Source organism: Magallana gigas, chromosome 7, assembly GCF_963853765.1.
Source record: "Magallana gigas chromosome 7, xbMagGiga1.1, whole genome shotgun sequence".
Taxonomy (NCBI): domain Eukaryota; kingdom Metazoa; phylum Mollusca; class Bivalvia; order Ostreida; family Ostreidae; genus Magallana; species Magallana gigas.
The window spans coordinates 37,553,439-37,573,358 of record NC_088859.1 but is presented as its reverse complement, the minus strand read 5'-3'; the positions used below and the strand labels follow the sequence as shown (position 1 = coordinate 37,573,358).

Below are 19,920 nucleotides of genomic sequence, written 5' to 3'. Positions count from 1 at the left end.
GGTATTTGGAAAGTTTTGCGTAACATGACTACAAGTATACTAGTAGTAGATTTATAATATTTGCTTATATCTTTCTTAAGTTTAAGGATTTGCACTTTCCTTGAATTACGAATCCAATTACTGCTCTCTCTCTCTCTCTCTCTCTCTCTCTCTCTCTCTCTCTCTCTCTCTCTCTCTCTCTCTCTCTCTCTCTCTCTCTCTCGTTCATTCTAAACAAGCCATTCTAAAAATGCTCTTTTATTTATAAAAAAAAACAACAAACGGATTCAAGATAAATTTAATGATGTTGAACGCGTATTTTATCTATATATCAACTGTGTTTGATTTTAAATATTATTATCCAGAAAATTTTCCCAAGGCGTGGTCTAAGGGATAATTTGCTTGCCGTTGGGGGATGTCCGAGACTATGAAGTTTAAATTTTCTAGTTCGGACTCCCTCCTCCCTCTAAGTCCGCATGTGATTTTTTTCAGTGAATAGCATTAATTACCATATGTAGTACTGTTATAATGTACTACTTAGTGTTTTCCATTAATGCTCTATTCACTTGCTGATGAAGTTTTCGTATCTTTTTTTCTGACGATGCTTCCATTCGAATAAAAGAAACACAGTTTTTCATAAATCTAGTTTATCTTTCATTCAAGCCAATACTTTCATTCCTACCACGGACAAACTTAGTTCCGTCTCAGATGTATTTCATGTGAAAAACTACACACGGAATTTAAGCCACGTAAAAAAGCAATCACGAACCAGATCCATGATAATATTATGTACATGTAATTGGTATAAGTATTGTTGTCTCTGTAATTAAACCTCGTACAATGCTAAATAGTACGTAAAGATCGAAGGTACACCTGGAATTTTGGGTATACACTTCCTGCTGTAAACTCATATAAATAAATCGAAATCCCCAGCTATCGGACTCTGTGAAATGGATCGGTGTGTGCTTGTTTACGCTATCTTAGCAGTTCTTCTTGGATTTTGGCCGCATGTCTTAGAGTCGTAAGTTTCTTTAATTACTTGTATTTGTTTATCGCCTATTACAACTATAAAAATGTTGGTAATATTCGTATAAATAGTGGTTAATAAATTGGTGTAACTTTACGGGGAATCAGCTATTATATACAACGTGAAAATAAGAATGTATTTTTGTTCGGTCTAATAAAGCATCTAAATTTGCATCAATAATTTCATTAATTAAAATTACACTACTTAGAATTATAATAATCAAGCCAATACTTTTATTCCTACCACGGACAAACTTAGTTGCGTCTCAGATGTATTTCATGTGAAAAATTACACACGGAATTTAAGCCACGCAAAAAAGCAATCACGAACCAGATCCATGATAATATTATGTACATGTAATTGGTATAAGTATTGTTGTCTCTGTAATTAAACCTCGTACAATGCGGGGTATCAGCTATTATATTCAACGTGAAAATAAGAATGTATTTTTGTTCGGTTTAATAAAGCATCTAAACTTGCATCAATAATATCATTAATTAAAATTACACTACTTAGAATTATAATAGTTAAAATCTTGAAATGGGTGACAAAAATGACCATGACAGGAATAGGAATAATAACAAATTCTGCTGCGGTATAAACACAAAAATTAACTACACATTGACGAAAATGGTTATGAAAAGAAATTTTATTACTTATAAATATACTGATTAAGTGACTGTTTGAAAATCATTGAAATATGAAGAGCATTAATATTAATGTTTGCTTAAAACGTTTTGTTATCTGTTTTAAAGTTTGTTTATGGTTTTAAAGTTTGGGTAATCTAAATAATTAATAATTTAAACTTTTAAATGTTTGATTTGTTAAGACCCAAAATGATATTACATGTAAGCTATTTTTAATAATATACATTGTACATAAAATCACCACAAGGAGAATTATTCAATATCATCAGGATAGGCGGGTGAAAAAAACTTCCCTTTACAACCCTGAAAGAAAAGGGATAATATTTTGTTGAAAAAAAGGGAAACTTTTCTTAAATGGAAGATAAGAAGCTTTTTATACTGAGATAATCAACAACTTATGTATTTATAATTTTCTGTACGTGTAGTAGAACGCAACAAATTCACGTAATTTGACCAAGAACGCCAAAAATATTAATTTACTTTAATTTTGTACTAAAGAAAAAAAAAGATTTTCTTATTTACTGTAGATCTGGGCGAACAAAATGTAATGTATTGAACCAAACGTAATAACATCGATTCCTAGTGTTATCACAAATACACTGGAAAATGGAAATATCTAATTGTATTTTCGCTGTATAGAAAATCAGACCGAGATGGCGGTATGATAAGACATTAAACTTGCTAGATCACGTGACGATAATATTTCAAAAGGGGCGTTTACTATTATCTATAAATTACCAGGACGTTTCAATGCAATGAAATACATATAATTTGATGGGGAAAACCACTCATTAATTCGTAAAGTGCCATCCATTTATAACGTCATTTATAGTTTCGTTATGGGAGTTTTCCTTTATTTCATAATTTTTACAGCTGCGTCATCACTGGTGTCCCGATTTTGAATGCAACATGACCAGGCCCGAGTTTGTAGTAAAGACCCTCCCCAAATGTATATCTATCCTCGTAATTAAAAAATAAAAAACAAGCCTTGGTGAGACCCCCGGCCCCGGTAAGACCACCCCACCCTCTGGAAATATTGTTGACTTGTAATTTCCATTGGTAATTTTAAAATTCAATCCGATCCAATTTCATTTGTTGGTAAAACCGCTTAAAAATAGAATTTCTCTTTTAATGACAGCGTACTCCATTCACTGAAATCTTGGCATATTTCCGGTTCTGGTTCTGTGACCATCGGGACGGAACATGGGGAAAAATTATCATTATACTAAAAATAACAACATATTTATCAGCAATCAATCGACAAAACTTAAAAAAGCATTTGCCGTTTTTAAATACATGATCATGTAAGTATATTATTGAAAACAAATATTTGCGTTACCAATAATCGTGTTGGTTGAATACAGTTAAATCATGATCATAAATGTACAAATTTTCCTGTGTTGATTGCATTCGTTGTAGTTTGAAGAAGATACAGAGCGATAAATTGTCCTATTGGAAGAATCAACTTCATTTATATTTTCAAATTTTTACGGAAAATATTTTGTAAAATGATACAATAACCAAAGTCTATCTAGGAGCTGGTTTCATTTAAACTATTTTGTCATCGAAAGGGTTTCAATGATACAAAAACAACTAGTCAAAGTCTCTAAAAATAAATATTTATTTCTTAATCATTAAAAATTTTAATAATGATGATATCCTACTAAGAATACCTAGTATGTTAATCTAACCTTTTACTCGTAACAAACAATTCCTTGATTGCTATCTAATAATCATATTACAGTACGTATCACGACTGTTGTACATGTGACTAATGACCATTAGGTATCTAGGCCATGCCTTGAATAGATAGTTGCCTATGACACTGTGTCTATACCGGTATAAATATGTTTTTGAGAAACACATATTTTTATTAAACAACATCCGGAAATAAAAAAATAAAAGAGGAAATTCCTACCCTATTCCTACCAAGCGGTTTTCCCAAAACTCTACCTGGGCGCTCTCACTCCTAAGACATATAAAGATCATGTTGTGAAGAAAATTTAATTAAGTATTAAAAAAACCCGTTTTCTAAAGAAATAAAAAAGTGGAGTTTGACAACAAATATAATAGAACGTAACAATTTTTGGTTGTTGGACACAATATTTCCTTTCAAAAAAATCTGAATTGCCAATATTTAATAACTTTCTAAACACGTCTCCAATTTGAATTTTGTCCATCACCATGTACTACACAAATTCCAAAGTATTTCCTGTACTGGAAACTATTTCATCGACCAACCTCTATTGGGAGACGATGGTTACTTGCTCTAATTTTCACAATAATATTTCTTAAGTTTCTGAGTAATACACCCATTAAAATAAATATTTATTCAAACACAGCCTTTGTTTTTAAAATTCTTTAAGTGATACCTAATTGAAAAAATGCCTTCACAAACCGAAAAATGTGGAATTTTCTCAGACAGTATTTTATTTTAATTCACTTGTCTGAACTTTGTTGCCCTCAATAAGGAAAATGAGAAAATATGGGTAAATTGTCTGTGTTTTATGTTACCTGTATTTTACATAAGGAACCCAAACGTGATCATGCTTTTTGCCCGGATAAACTGCTTCCTAAAATGAAAATTTCTTACTTCCCTTTCATGTCATTAATGTCTTTTTTATCCTTATTATGGTAATTGAATTTTTGATTTTATAATGTATTGAAATTGTGTATAGTAGCTCCTTAATTACAAAGGGTAGACGATCATTAGATTACTCGGTCTGTTTCCGTATATAATGTTACAGAAACATCCAGACAGACAAGCAGACATGATTTAAAGTGGATAACTAATGACAGAAAATGAAAAATTAATACCAGACAATAATTCCTACCAAGAGGCTTTGTTGCTATTTTTCAACATTGTTCAAGATGTCACTCAATACCTTCAGAGCATATAAGTTTATAATACTTGTAATTTGTATGTTCTAAATGTTTAAACAAAACATTCATCAGTACTGTTAATGGTAGCATAAAGATATAAAAAGCAAGAAAGCAATAGGCATGCAAACATTTCAGTAAAATTGAAGGATTAACACTGGAATTTGAACATTGAACTCCGTTATTTCTTTCCTCAACGTCTGTGTGTTTTAAATTATTACTTGATTATTACCCCTTTCTTGGAATAATTACTAGTAAATCGAATGTTTTATTTCATTGGTCGAAAACACATTTCCCTATAGAAAGGAAGGTTAAGAAGCAACGACATCAGTTATATCTTATTAAAAAGTTAAAGATATCGTGTTGTCAATTCAAGGAAATTAATGGACCCCTATGTATATGGTACCGTGTGTGACCTATTGGCCTGACCTTGCACTCGTCCATAGGTCAGTTAAAGCCTTATACCGTACCCCGCCCTACCGTCACCAACTTTCTTTAAGTCATTACTTAGCCTCAAGTCTGAATATTGACTTCAAATCTATGTTCTTTTCCTGGAAGGATTTCAGTTGGTCGAGGACTGTGTTGAGTGATTTTAAAATATTGGTCACAGCGGGTCAGAAAGTATTGAAGTCTAATGCATTTTTTCAGGGGGGGGGGGGTTCCGAAAAGAGCATATTAAAAATATATTAATATGAACAAATTTTTAAATCCCAGTGACAAATTCCAATGCAATTTACAGTATACATGGAAATATTCGCCCCAAATTTATTTTCGCCCCTTTTGCCTCCATAACTGGCAAATTTAAGACTTGACGATTTTTTTGGTTTCAAATTATCTCTTTTTAGATATAACTATGTCTGGGCGACCTGACGAATTCGAGACAAGCCGAAACTGTTTTCAAGAGGAGCGAAAATTACACAGGGCAAAAAATAACCCCGTATATAGATTAAGTGATGCCCCATACAACTATTAAAGAAAAGGTGCAGTTCAACAATTAATTCTTTCGCATTGACAATAATCATATAATTGTATTTTCAGGAAAAAATGTACAAAGAAAACCATGTATTATGCAGCACAGCATTACTGCGCCTCGTCGTTTCTATGGTGGTGGTAGGTAGCAAAAATTCCCTTGATTAAGTACATGTATACAATAATCTCATTTTGGTATTTCATAATTCAATAAGCATCTTATTTAAATATTCATATAATGCCAAGTTTAACAAGAAGTGGGTTTTTTCCGGCTCGTTGACATTAAATGCGAAAGAAATCATTTCGGGTTTTTACTTTTATTCATTTTTGGACGTTTGCATAACAGACCCAATTGAGCTTTAATTTTTCTGCAGTACTTCTGCAATTCATGACTAGGTAAAAAAGATAATTCTGTTTAGGAATGTACATTACTTATTCGTTACTATTAACCGAGCCAACCAAGGCCCTACCATTTTATGATGCTACCCCAAACTTTGATGTATGAATAATAATATAAAGTGTATAACGTATTTAGTGTATTTGAGATCTGTCACGGGGAACCTTTTGGCTGACCAGTTCAGCTCTTAATTCAAAAGATACCAAAATAAAACAATTTTTCCCCTAACCTACGTATTCCTTCTTAAAATTGGAATAGGAAACACACTGTTGTTTTATATTTCATGTTTTGTTTTTTTTATCAATTTTAATGCATTAATTTCTAAACTATTAATTTCGGGTTCACATTAAAAATATTTCAAAAGTAATTTAATACTAAGTATTATAAATATACTCGTCGATCATTTCATCAGTTTCAAAACGAAGTCCTGCCTGTCTAAAAACTCTCTAACCTGTTTTCTCCTGTAGTTCCTTTCAATGCGTGATCAGAAAGGGCATTGCAAGAAATCACAAGAGAAACCGTTTGTATCAGACCTTATAGATTAACAGTGCATTTCATTCAATTCATTAGTACCATTTTAGAACTTATAACTGTATACACACATCTTACAGTACCTCGAGTGGATACAGACGTATATCAGTTTACGAAATCTCGCCCGTCTGCTGCCCTGGCTACATTGGCTCTAACTGCAAGACCCGTAAGAATTGAACGATGCTTTTTGAATCCTATATTTCTTTAACAAGTAGATCAATATGTACAATATTTAATTGGAATTTCTTCTTCCAGCTATATGTAACCCTCCGTGTGCCAATGGGGGAACATGTGTTGCTCCGAACCAATGTTCCTGTCCTTCTATAGTTGGAGGAGAGAATTGCCAAGAACGTATGTTGCATTTAGTGTTGTTTTCGGCGCGTGTCATCTGCACCAAATCAAACATACCGCACATTCATAAAATTTAAAGCATGCGATTTTAAACTAACCTTAAAAATCTTCCATCTGTTATTGCAAAACGGGTTGGAAATCAAGCAACGATGACTATTTGATTCTTGTTATTAATTTATTTGATTGTCTGAATAACTTAAACTACCTCTCAAATCTCAAGAAATAATCTTAATACACTGATATTCACCATTTGTCTTGCTGAAACGTCTAGAACCTAATAATTAGTTGTATATTGATATTTTAGCGGTCACGTGTTCGCATTTAAAACCTTGTTTCCCCGGGACATGTAACGGTAGCTCTTGCATTTGTGATGAAGGATTCAGTGGAGCATCCTGTCTTCAATGTAAGTATATGATACAATCTATAAAAAATACAACGTTACGATAGAAATTACAGCAAGTCTCACAAACGATGAATTGTTTCTTTTAAGTGGAAAGTCCGCAAACGGCAACGTTGTCAAGATTTAACGCCACCCTAAAGAACGTCAAGAGATCAGATAATCGCCAGCTGTACCAATATAACGCCGACGCTTTCTCTAGCTTTGAATTACTGTGGGTGGGCCGGAAGAGTTACAACTACTTCCTGATTGATTTCGAGGCAGTCTACAATCCCAACATTCCCTACCCGCCCTCTTACATCAACGGCTCAGCTTTTGGCATCCTATCAGCGCACAGCCGGATTATTCTCTCAAAAATCGGTCGCGGAGGAAGTACGAACTTAACTATCTACAGTTAATTGTTCATTTAAAAAAATTGAAATCAGTTTTGTTTTAAATATATATTTTTATATCGATTTTGAAGTTTAATTCAATATAACTATCCAAAAAATAATAATGCAGGAAGAGAGATTCACCACAAATTCGTACAAGCTTTCTATTTTGTACATATATAACGGATTTTTTTGTCTTTAAAACAGCCGTTAGTCAAACACTGTATCAAATGTATATCTATTTCTAATTACTGCCGATGTATCTCTGTAAGATTTAAGTTTCTTACATTGATTTCCAGGTGGAACCACTGACGTCAGTCTGAACACGACCCTCCCGTGCCCCGTATCCTACAATGACACGTCACCGTCCACTGAGGTGTACAGGTGCCACATTTCTTATGACCAATTCGACAGAACCTTGGAGGACGGCGATAAGTATGTAAATGTTAATACAGCCATACCCCCCCCCCCCCGAAAAGATAAAAAAAAAATATTTTGAAAATCTTTAATTCTGTTTTAAAATAATTGAACTGAGTACACAATCCTTTTTACCTATGTGTAGAGATGTCTGAAAATTTCATTAGCTTATGTTTTTTTTTAGTTTAACCATTGAAGCCGTTGTTGAAACCGGTGGTTACAGAGATCTCTGGCACAATGGTCAGTTCTACACGCGGGAGAATTTCAATCGGTCCATTATCAAGACGCATATCAACTTTATGTTTGACTTCTCTAAGCCTAAACACTGCTCTTACACCAACAATTGCTCCACAATAGATGATGTTCCTCTCAAAATCCCACTTGATGCATCCAAGGTATAATAGTGTGAACAAATAAAGCCCACCAGACATGTTCTGTATCATGACAGACAATTGTTGGTTTGAAGGGTTTTCTGTATAGCGATTTTTCGATGTTTGAACTTCGTTATATATCAACGATGGTCTAAGTCTGGCGAACAGGACCTAACTATTCTTAAAATTATTTATGCTTTGATATAAATGTAAATGTACAGTAATAATTGAAATAAAAGGTACGGACACAGTTATTTATTTTTGTATTTCATTTAAAGGATCCTTTCACCATTGGCGTTGATGATTGGAGTGACATACCTTCTGGAATTGAAAAATATTTCCTCGAATTCCATCGAATGAAAAAAAGACTCCATACTCAAACCCTTACGGAGGAAGCTCCGATGAACCCATTCTATCGAGAGGCGAGAAATGAATCCAGTCTTCCTTTTCCCGAGTTTACTCCGCCAGATTCGGGCATTTACTCCGTAATTCTACAAGTTACGGATAAAGCAAATAATTCAGAATTTGCCAGACAGATCGTCATATATGACCCAAACTCTACTATCACAACAACTGAAGAAAACAACTTCCATGTATCCAGCGCGGAGAAAGAAAGTAATTATAACTGGCAATCCAGATGCTCTACCGTGCGAGTCACGTGGGAAAACTACTTTGAAAATTCGTTTCACACCGACAACCATTTCTTGCTCCCTGTAGAGGAGTTTCCAACTCAGTTTCGAGGCGGCAACGTGGAGGAATTAAAAGACGAAATCGTGAAGAAAGTTAAAACTGTTTATGATGACCATGATGGAAAGAGAACCACCTCTGCCGTGAAACACGTGAATGGAATAACAGAATTTGAGTTCTACTATACTTACATATCGTATTCAACGTCAACCGGAAATGAAACACAGAATGAAACAAGCACTAATGGAATCATGATTTCGACTGAAACTCCTTACACAGCAATAGTATCAACTGAAATTGCTACAAACATTGATAACTTCACTGAAAGTTTAAATAATACCGAAACAGATAATAACAGTAGTACTGTTGCCATGACTTCCGTTACCGTAGCAACAACTGGTGCCGTGACAACAGGTTCCCCTTGTTTGCCTACTCCAAACACGGAGAACACAGAAAACCAATGGATAAAGATTCAGAACATCTCGGGTGGTACACATACTATTGTACATCAGTGGGAGGATGGTGACAGTATAAATATTTCAGTCCGTGCCCGCGATATCGCAAACAACACCAAGGTTGCTTCCAGACTTGTAAGCTTTGACTCATCACCCCCGTACTCAAGTGAAGCAGTATTCTCGAAAAATACAGGCAACAGAACATTCGAATTTTCTAGCAGGTTCAACCTTTTCCTCTTAAGTGCAAATATCAAAACATTCAATTAAGCAGAGTTTTACTAGTATATTTATTGCGCAATAAACGACTTTTTGATTTGAAGTATTTCTTAATTAGAATGGGTAAATACTGTTAAAAATATACTGCTCATATTTAGCAATGATAAATACAGAATTCAATAACAATGATATCACACTTATCTTATATAAGCATAAGTTTTGTTGATTCAATAGTGTACGAACAAGAGCATCAGACAAGCACAGCGGAGTCCGACAATTACAATGGCGCCTGATAAACACACTAACGAGTGGACAGATACACGAGGAAGGGTACTTCATCAACGACCCGATTCAGGTTACAGCCAGTATTCATTACAGCTCTGTATAAATTGAACACATTAACTTATTAAAGATGAAAGAGAGTGATTACTGGATGGTTGTTTCTATGTTGCAGGCGGCTGACTGCATAGACTCTGAGAAATGCTACTGCATCCCCATGGGTGACTGCTTTAACATAGACATGGAGTTTGACTTTAACAACTGTTGGCTGGCCATTGACAAACCTCTATTGTCCAATGTGTCTTTAATTTTGGAACTCGAGGCATTCAATCAAGCCATGTTATCCTCCAATGTAACACGTTATAAGGTACATGGTACATGTCTTGATCTATCCGTTTCTTTTACTTATTTATCAACTATCACATGAACAAAATGATCTCACAAACTGAAATTCTAATATTTATATATAATTATGATTGTCTGTATTTCTAGCTGAACCATCTTACGTCATTTGATGGAATTGACGACAGTAAGTGAAATACCTATCATTCTTCTTATTTAAGAGAAGCAATTTATAATTTCTGACATTATCAATTATTTGCAAGGCATTTATACATGCAAAAATTTACCAGAAATCAACAGAATTATGTATTACTAGTAATAATGATTCATCAAATAATTCTTATCGACTTCGGTTCACAAATCAAGACAGTACAATGCAGTGTCAAATTAGCCTATTTCTGAAATCTGTTTGATAGAGATGGATTATCATACTGTGGTTTCATTAGTATTTAAGCATATCAATTTTCGTGGATAAAGTCAAAATCACAGTTTCAAGGATACGCGTAAATTTGTGGCCAACGACCATATCAATACAAATTGTTAGTAGAAATTGCAGTTCAATAAACACTTTATTTCATGGATAAAATTAACAACGAACTCAACGAAAATTGGTATTCAATGAATATTGATGAAACCACAGTACATATCTTAGCAATGTTGCACTCTTGCAACTCTTGCAACTTAATATCATAAACTGTTGAGTTTGATTTCCATTGTAACCCATATCTGCAATAATAACCAGATTGAAAGTCCATACAACTGAGCGGTAACAGTATGCTTTAATTGACTTTTACAGGTTCAGGGATCACAAATTTGAAGAGCGAAGATTTAGGGATCGGGATCAAGCTTACGTGGGACACAGTCCCGTCCTGTTACAAAGTCTCCTACATCTCAATATTCCTGTATACCGACTGCGATAAATCCAAGCCCCCAAAGGAAATATCCCTCCCTACAGATAGAAACGAGTTAGAAATAACAAATCTGGAATCCGGAAAAGAATTCTGTATCGAGGTCATTTCAAATAGTTCGGGAATCGCAAGTCCCATTGTGAGCAAATTGACCTTTAAAACGGCAGCTAACATCCCTATAGCTATGATTGCGGCTGTCAGTGCAGGTACGAATAAAACACCGAAAGTTTGTTGAAATAAATGATATAAATATGGTATTTTTATTTTATAAACGTATTTCTTTATATCCTGTAGAAAAATGAAATATCATTACATCCATTTATTAGTATCTCTTAGAATGTGTTGTGCCTTTCAGTGATTGCCATTTTACTAGGAATTATTGTTATCTTCGTCATCCTCTGGAGAAACGGACACGTGAAGCCGGAAACAAAGCGGAGACTGACCATGTACCTCAAGAGACCGGTGACCTTGATGCAGGGTTTGAGAAGGGTAGGTACAAAGTATGCGTGCGTGCGCGTGCATGCAGTTGCGCTTGTTTGAGACAGAGACAGAGGCAGAGAGCGGGATTTTTGGGGGGTGTATGATGTAAATGACCTACCACGTTCTGTATGTCTATCAATAGAAACAAAACATTGATATAAATTATTATTAATGTTAAGATTTATTAATTTACGTTATGTATATAAGACATCAATTCGTAGCAAAGGTTTATTAAAACAAATTGTGATGCTGTGTCGTCGATAAACAATTGTTTAGTAACATAGATTGGTCAGGTTCATCATTTTGTGGTCAGTTAGGCTTCCATAAAAAAGTTTCTGCATTAGGAAAATTACTACAGTCTAAAAAATGATATGCATTTTATAAAAAAAATATATATATATATAAACTTTTTTCATACAAAACTGATTGCTTTTGCAGTCAAACCATGTTGATCTGAATTTTTGTTTTATTTAACAGCAAACAGGGTTTTACAGTGGTCGGTTCCAAGACGAGGACATCTACGACTTTGGTAAAATGGTGTTCTCTGAAAACGAAGGATGGTTGTATGGATTTGACGATATTGACCTGAAGGGAAAATTAAAATCCGGAGGATTTGCCGATATCTACCTAGCGAAGATTTGCAAAAAGGATATGGCGGTGGCCAAAATTCTCAAAGGTTGAAAGAATGCCTTTTTTTGTTTATAATTCATTTTGCATGAAGTTGGTTTTGTTTATGCTGTTCTTAAAATATTCTACAATCAATTTAATTCTCTTAATGTATTTGAACAACATATTGAAAAAAGTAATTATCTATCTTAAGAGACGTTATAATTTTCTTTAGGTACTTAATATAGAGAGGTTGATATAAACATGTGCAATTATTTATGATTTACTGTTGAACAAACGTAAATAAATATAACATGGTCTATTTATGAGTGTACTGACGTTCGACCAGTTCTCGCCAAGTACCATTGATCACCAGTGAGTTGTTAAGTAATTTTTCGTATATATTTTTGTTTTGATGAAATAACGTAACAATGCACCGGCGAGAAACGGTACTCGGTGAGAACTAGTCGCACGCTAGTATATATTCTCTTTTGAGAAGTGGACAGGCATAGTGGATGTAGGCTATGTGGACAGGCATAGTGGATGTAGGCTATGTGGACAGGCATAGTGGATGTAGGCTATGCCTGTCCACTTCTCAAAAGAGAATAGCCAGTATATAGTGCACTGTATTTCATAATTATATATATATACAAAATCAACAAAATCTAATTGAGATATATATATATATATATATATATATATATATATATATATATATATATATATATATATATATATATATATATAAATTAGATTTTGTCGATTTTGTTTTCAGAATACGAACATTCAATAATTAATCCCCCTCCAAATTGACAGTTTATCAAAGTTTTATTTATATTCAATAAATCTTCGAAAAGTGTTTTACTTATTTTATCGATGACGTCACGATAACTTGTCTTGTTTCACAGAGGACCACACTGAGGAGGATCGTCTGGTCCTCCAGGCAAAGATCAGCTTCTTCGCTACAGAGGTCCCGCCCCACGACAATATCATTCAGTTCCTCGGCTCCGTCCTCAATCACCCACTATGTAAGCATTAATTGGATTCATATACCTTAATCTAAAAAATTTAGAAATGCTTATTATTTAAATGAAATAGTACATTGGTGTTTTTGCAAAAAGGAGGGGGGCTTTAATTCTTTGATATAACCTGATTTTAACCTTGATTACCACAGTTGGTCCCTATATGTTACTGGAATACTGTGAGCTGGGGCCGATGAGAGATTGGCTGGTTGAACACAGAAATAAAGTGAACGATGAACTGATTACGGAGTTTTGTAAACTGGTCCAAGGAATAGCAAAAGGAATGGAGTGTTTAGCGATCAAAGGGGTAAGAACAAACTGCTTATCAATGTGAGGGTTTTTTTATTCTTGTAAAATTTTCTTTAAGAGGTAATCAAAACGTATTTAGACCCATGTTTGCTATTAAGACGCATGTTATTCATATCATCAAAATGCAACACAGGAATTAGAGTTTTATGAACTGATATTAGCTCGGCACATTAGGATTCGAACTTGAAAAAAAAAATATATTATGTTAAATATGGTTCAAAGAATGATTCCTTAATGATTATTTATATAATTTTTAACATTTGTACGATTTAATATTAAAATAGTCATTGATAAAACATGATGCTTTGGACTATATGTTACAAAATTGATTCGTTGTGTTATCATAGACAAAGACCATGGAATATATAAATATAGATTGTTATGCAAAATGCTTCATCTGTGATATTAATTGCTTAACCTAGATTGTTCATAAAAGACTTGCTACAAGAAATGTTCTTCTGACCTCACGCCTAGTTCCAAAAATAGCAGGCTTTGGACCGACACCGGAAGAAGGAAAGAACGAGGTAGACAAGAAGGGTGGCAAGGTAATCAATATAGAAAAACTATATGTAATCTTTTTCAAGCATTCCTTCCTTGCTTAGTATGTTCTTAAGTGCAACTGTATATTTTCAGAATCGAAAACCTATGAAGTGGCTCGCTCCGGAATGTTACGAATTTATGCAGAACTGTACCACAATGAGTGATGTGTGGGCCTTCGGTGTTGTTATATGCGAGACATTTAGCACTGGTTAGTGTTGTTTTATAACAGTTTCTACAAAACAAATTTATATTTCTTGACACAGTTAATGAAAGCTTTTTTCGTGATTTTTTTTATAGGACAGAACCCATATCCTGGAATGGATGCGAAAATCGTTCCAATGAAAGTAAAGAGCGGGTATAGAATGAGTGTACCAGAGTTTTGTCCAGAAACGTAAGTGTATGAGAGGGTAAATTCTTAAAATCGTTTTAAGTAAATTTAAGATATTTATATAATTATCATTTCCTGATTGACAGTCATGGATCAATAATGGAAAAATGCTGGGCAACCAAACCGAAGGATCGACCGACGTTCACCAACATTGTAACACTGCTGGACAGCTATTACGATGCGCGGTATCCGTGTGACTATGAGATTGCGGACACCGTATAGTTATTGATAAAATCCAACATTTGACTCCTCCTTAATAAGTGTTCATTAACGATATTTTTTTGGCTTGGCTATTGACTTCAGGGTGAAATATTGCTTGTTTTATTTATAACACAATATTTTTTTTTTTTATCAAATTCACATTTTGTCAAAATATCAAACCGTTTGTATTTACATGTATTTTAAACATTTGCTTTAGCACATATTTTTATGTATTGTCAATATTGATCCAATAGTGAGGAAAAATAAAGTGTCACAATGACAACTTCTTAAAGATTATTATTTGTTGATGCGAAGATAACAAATGCCATATTTTATGAAACTAAGCTTTATTAATATTTTTTATATTATTTTGTATTTATGATTGCAAATTATTGATAATAACTTCATATATATGGGTTTTTTTTTATTTTAGTATACATGTACTAACATTTATATTTTTTCACTTTTCGTCGAATACATAAAATAAACCTTTTTTCTGTTTCTGGGACGAAATCCCAAATCATTGTAAATCAGTGTTCCACATACTGCAGTTTCAGTTGTCGATTCCGATTTACGATTTTGATTTACAGATAAATGAATGTACATTTTGTTTACGAATATACTCTTTGAACACTCAAAAACTATGCAGGGATTCTATTGTTGTGTGTGTGTTTTTTTAAGCTTTTAATTGTTCCTTCGTTACTATTATTTACCATTTACTCTCTTATCAAACATACCGGAGACAATCATATTGTAAACAAAAATTACTTAATAAAGCATATCAATGAAGTTATACAATCATGTATTTTATTTTCATAGAAATAAACGTTTCAAACAATATTTTTCTCAGCGAATAGTGTATCAACCAAAGATTGCAAAAAGAAAACCTGTTTAAGTAGAAGTTTGCATTGATAATTCGCTGTTGTTTTTTCTTTTTAAAAATCCATCGATCGAAAACAAATACTTAGAAAAAAAATCAGTTTTGGGAGTTGATTTTAATTAACTCTCCTATACAGTTACTCAGACAAACCGAAAGTGAAACAGTATTGTGACCTCAGCACAAATCATTGCTGCTGACAAGACTTAATTCTTGAAAATAATTGATAAATTCGATGTAATGTATGCTTAAGCATCGTTTTTCAAGGAAACTTATCTATAAATACCTTGAAAATAGTCAGATTTTAAATGCTACGAACAATTTAAATATTTTTTGTAGTCGTATGTATTCCTACGCCAGAGTTCAATATAGTCTCGTTCAACTCGACGCTTGGCTGTCTCCGTAAATCCTTTTCGGAGATTAACGGTGTCAGCTGAGCGTTTGGTTGAACGAGACTAAAGTTCAATATTGCTTGGATTCATACAATTTTCGAGAAATATTTCTATTACTGATACATAGTTTGATTGAATTAATTTTATCTTTGAATATTTTTAACATGATTCATATGGAGGTTTCTCGACATTCTTGTCGAAAAAGTCCAAAAATCATATTATAAAAATGTGCGTAATTCAACTTCATGAATTAGAAACTACATGTACTTGTCATGCAAAATAACATATCATTGATTTTAAAATAAATAAACATCGACAAAATCAACTCCCGTCAGTTCTTCAGTACTTTGATTAGCATAATATTATTGTTCTTAAATGAAATTAAAACAGATGACTATGTTCAGACTATTGTGAACTACTTTTTCCTCCCCATTTCAGTGTCCAATACCTATAACTATGGCAGGATTTTTGCCATGTTCTATTCTTGATAGCAGCTGCTAGGGTTGGGGTCCTGACTAAGCTCTTTTTAGATGCAAGAAAGTCATGATTATTATATATCATCTCGCAGGATGACACATACAATGCATTTATTATAATAATATAAAAGAAATACATAAACAGCATAAAGTATATGTGACATTCAAAGCATATTTGAAATACATGCATATAATATAAAGATAATATATATAAGTACATGTGTGTAAACTGAAGATTCCATTTTGTAAAAAAAATAAAAGAAAATAGAGGTAAATATTTTTTTTACATGTATTATATAAATAGTGCCTGTTTGGGAGGGTAACAGTTGAAATTGACAGCCCGAGAAAACCATTGTCAACCGACGCGAAGCGGAGGTTGACAATGGATTTCGAGGGGTGTCAATTTCAACTGTTATCCTCCCAAACAGGCACTATTTATTTTGTTATACTGAATGTCTTAATTTTTAAGAAAATTTTACTGCTTTTATATAGGAATAACGTGAATTCTACAGCGAACCGTACGCGCATAATTTTCGCGCATGTAACAATTTTTAATGTTACCCGTTGCTAAATGCGTTGCTTACGCTGAGGGTAATAGAAAGAATTATGAACTGCGTCTTAACCAATCAGATTTCAGTATTTAACATGAAAGTATAACAAAACATATTGACACATATAGAAGATTCATTGAACTGTACATAAAATCTAAGATAATTATACGTTATCTATTTTCTGTCAAAGGGGACATCATTACACACCACACACTCATAGTCCTAGGATTCCCCTATAGCAGCTCCACTAGCTAAAGAGACAAACACTCCAGTAGCGTGGGTTATGTAATTTTTTTTTGTTTAAAGATGAAAAGAAAAAGAGGAGAAAAAACACATTAAGGCTAGGCATCCAGGAGATTTATCTTGAACATAAAATGTAAAAGCTTCATTGGCAAGATTGTGATACATTTAATTTCAAATTTCAACTAGATGCTGTCATTAGACAGTAATACCCGCACCAAGTGTTTGCCCCTAAATAATACTGTTTTGTAAAAGTTTAAATAAAAATGAAGGCCACATGCAAGCTCCGGTAATACATTTAAAAATTATTATTTTCATAACTGAAGGATGAGATCCCTTCCCATATGATAATACACATGAGCAGCACTTTATGTGCAATTTGGGGTTGAACTGTTTGCAGTGAATTTTCATTTAATCAATAATTTTAACATTTCATGTCATAGAAAGTATAATGGTCTATATAATTATTACAAACAAAATTTTGCCGGTTTTAGATTTGCTTCTGTGTGCCTACATGTACATCATCGTGTGCACAGATTTAGAGAAGGGCCCGGGTGGGAGTGAGGGGTTCATACCCCCCCCCCCCAACGAAAATTCATTTATATCAATAGTAAAATTACCAAAAATACACCTTGGACCCCAATGCTCTTACAGACATGTAACACTCTAACCAATTGCGCTTCAATGTTAGGTAACATTATTTGGGGGGTTAATATTTAATTAATATTCAATATACTTTATTGTTTATCTCAATAGGAAGCTAGTATATATACATCACAATATGCAGGTGTCTGCACCCCCTTAAAGCTGTTATTTACCTAATAAAATTGTGCAATTGGATTTGAAGAATAGGACATAAAAATACACGCATGTTACAAATAACTGATCTTTGTCTGAAGTTACGTACACAACACAGGTCTGCAGGTCTCATTAGCGGGTTTTACCCAGCTCTTCGATTAGATGGGTTCATGTATGTATGTGTTTTCCATATGCAGAAAAGGATTAGTAAAGATCAGCTAATGAATTCATTATTGTGTTTTAATTGGATTATCATTATGATGTTGACCAATATAGGTAAGCATAATACATGTAGTAGCAGTAGCACAATATAATGAGATGCCAGCATACATAAGTTCTACTTTAACTTTCTAAATGTGATCTCCCTTTGACAGCATACTGTGTCATCTTTTAATTTTTGAATAAGCTTATCATCGTTACCTATCCTATCGCATTTATAAAGTTTTTGTCCTTTAATTGCAAAAGTTATTTTTTTCATTTGTCAGACTTGCACTATTGCCCCATATTGACCCTGTATAAACAATTTTGTATCAAATTTGTGTATTTCATGTAAGTAAATAAGTGTAGACACTTATCATTTTTATATGAGTTATAATAGGAAGTAAGGAGTATTTCTTTCTTAATGTATTATAATGCATCAAATACAATGTAGGTCATGACCTTATGGGATGTTCTGACCCCACGAAACAAGAAAATACAAAATATCTTTTAATCATTATGATGCATCAGATGGTGTAAAGTGCATTAATGACCCACATGTGTTGTCTTTAGCAATCAAGAAATGATTTAAAATTTGCTACTGTACACATGTAAGAATGTATTAAGAAGACTGAATCTTTAGAACCAGGTTAGTTGGGGGGGGGGGGTGAATGTGGTGTATAAACATAATTTTAACTTGTCAATGAATACTAGTTATTGATCCCAAGGTAGAAATATGACCTCTGATCATATCTCAATAGATCATCTGTCAATTATACAAGGTGTAATTTAATTTTTTTTTTTTTAAGAATAACATTTTTTACCAGTTTATAAAAGTTTTTAGACACCCAAATTATATTTTGATTTTAATAGATCATTCTACAATTAAGGGGGGGGGGGCAGTTTATATTTGAGTTTGTTTGGGGGTGGGGGTTCAAAGTCATACATTTGACAATTTTTTAATGTAATTTAAAATAAGACTAAGCCATACTACAGCCACGAACATGAATAGTATGGAACAAAACTCAAACTAATACATGTATATATACATAGGAAGTATTACAAAACATAGATGATTGATCTATACATGTATCTGGGTTCTTAAATTGAATCATATATCATGTACATATTATATTATCGTTTCTTTGTTCAAGGTATTTTAGACGGTATGTAGGTCATGATACCAATTGCTCTTCCTGAAATTATCAAATATCATAAAAACCATTGAGACCCCCACCTTAATCCAAAGATATTATTCCTCCTTAGGTCATGGCGCATCAGATCATTATGGCATGTAAGCCATGACCCTAAGGGGTCATCCTGACCCCCTTAGAATCAGAAATTGTCAATTATCTTTAAATTATTGATGTTTGATGATCCTATCTCTATTTAATCTTTATTATTAAGTCTCCCGAATTAAATTTGGAGGCTTATTGTTTTTGTACGGTTCTTAATACATGTATTATTATTCTTCGTCTTCTTCTTTCCCTCTCTGAACTTGTTTCTCAGAGATGGCTGAACAGAATTGTACAAACCTCTAGGATATGATAGGCCTGCATATCTAGTTGTGGACCCTGGTTTGATTTTTCTCATTTTGCGTTAGACAACCACTTTTCAG

General features: G+C 33.4%; 1 protein-coding gene across 1 annotated transcript; it reads left to right on the top strand.

The window, feature by feature from the left end:
- Positions 1 to 849: 849 nt before the first annotated feature.
- LOC105331553 (uncharacterized) lies at positions 850 to 15,559 on the top strand. The gene is made up of 21 exons (XM_066067513.1): positions 850 to 1,000; positions 5,572 to 5,643; positions 6,511 to 6,596; positions 6,686 to 6,781; positions 7,086 to 7,184; positions 7,272 to 7,550; positions 7,849 to 7,984; positions 8,151 to 8,361; positions 8,616 to 9,700; positions 9,930 to 10,050; positions 10,150 to 10,341; positions 10,467 to 10,503; positions 11,113 to 11,430; positions 11,580 to 11,713; positions 12,182 to 12,380; positions 13,219 to 13,338; positions 13,485 to 13,639; positions 14,064 to 14,186; positions 14,275 to 14,389; positions 14,479 to 14,572; positions 14,656 to 15,559. The coding sequence occupies exons 1-21, from the start codon at positions 930 to 932 to the stop codon at positions 14,789 to 14,791; spliced, it is 3,879 nt and encodes a 1,292-aa protein (XP_065923585.1). The 5' UTR covers positions 850 to 929; the 3' UTR covers positions 14,792 to 15,559.
- The last annotated feature ends 4,361 nt before the right edge of the window (positions 15,560 to 19,920 follow it).

Coding starts and splice junctions, on each gene's coding strand:
- LOC105331553 (XM_066067513.1), top strand. CDS start 930: ATGGATCGGTGTGTGCTTGTTTACGCTATCTTAGCAGTTCTTCTTGGA. Junction 6,782..7,085: donor AGGAGAGAATTGCCAAGAAC/GTATGTTGCATT, acceptor TTGATATTTTAG/CGGTCACGTGTTCGCATTTA. Junction 10,051..10,149: donor TCATCAACGACCCGATTCAG/GTTACAGCCAGT, acceptor TCTATGTTGCAG/GCGGCTGACTGCATAGACTC.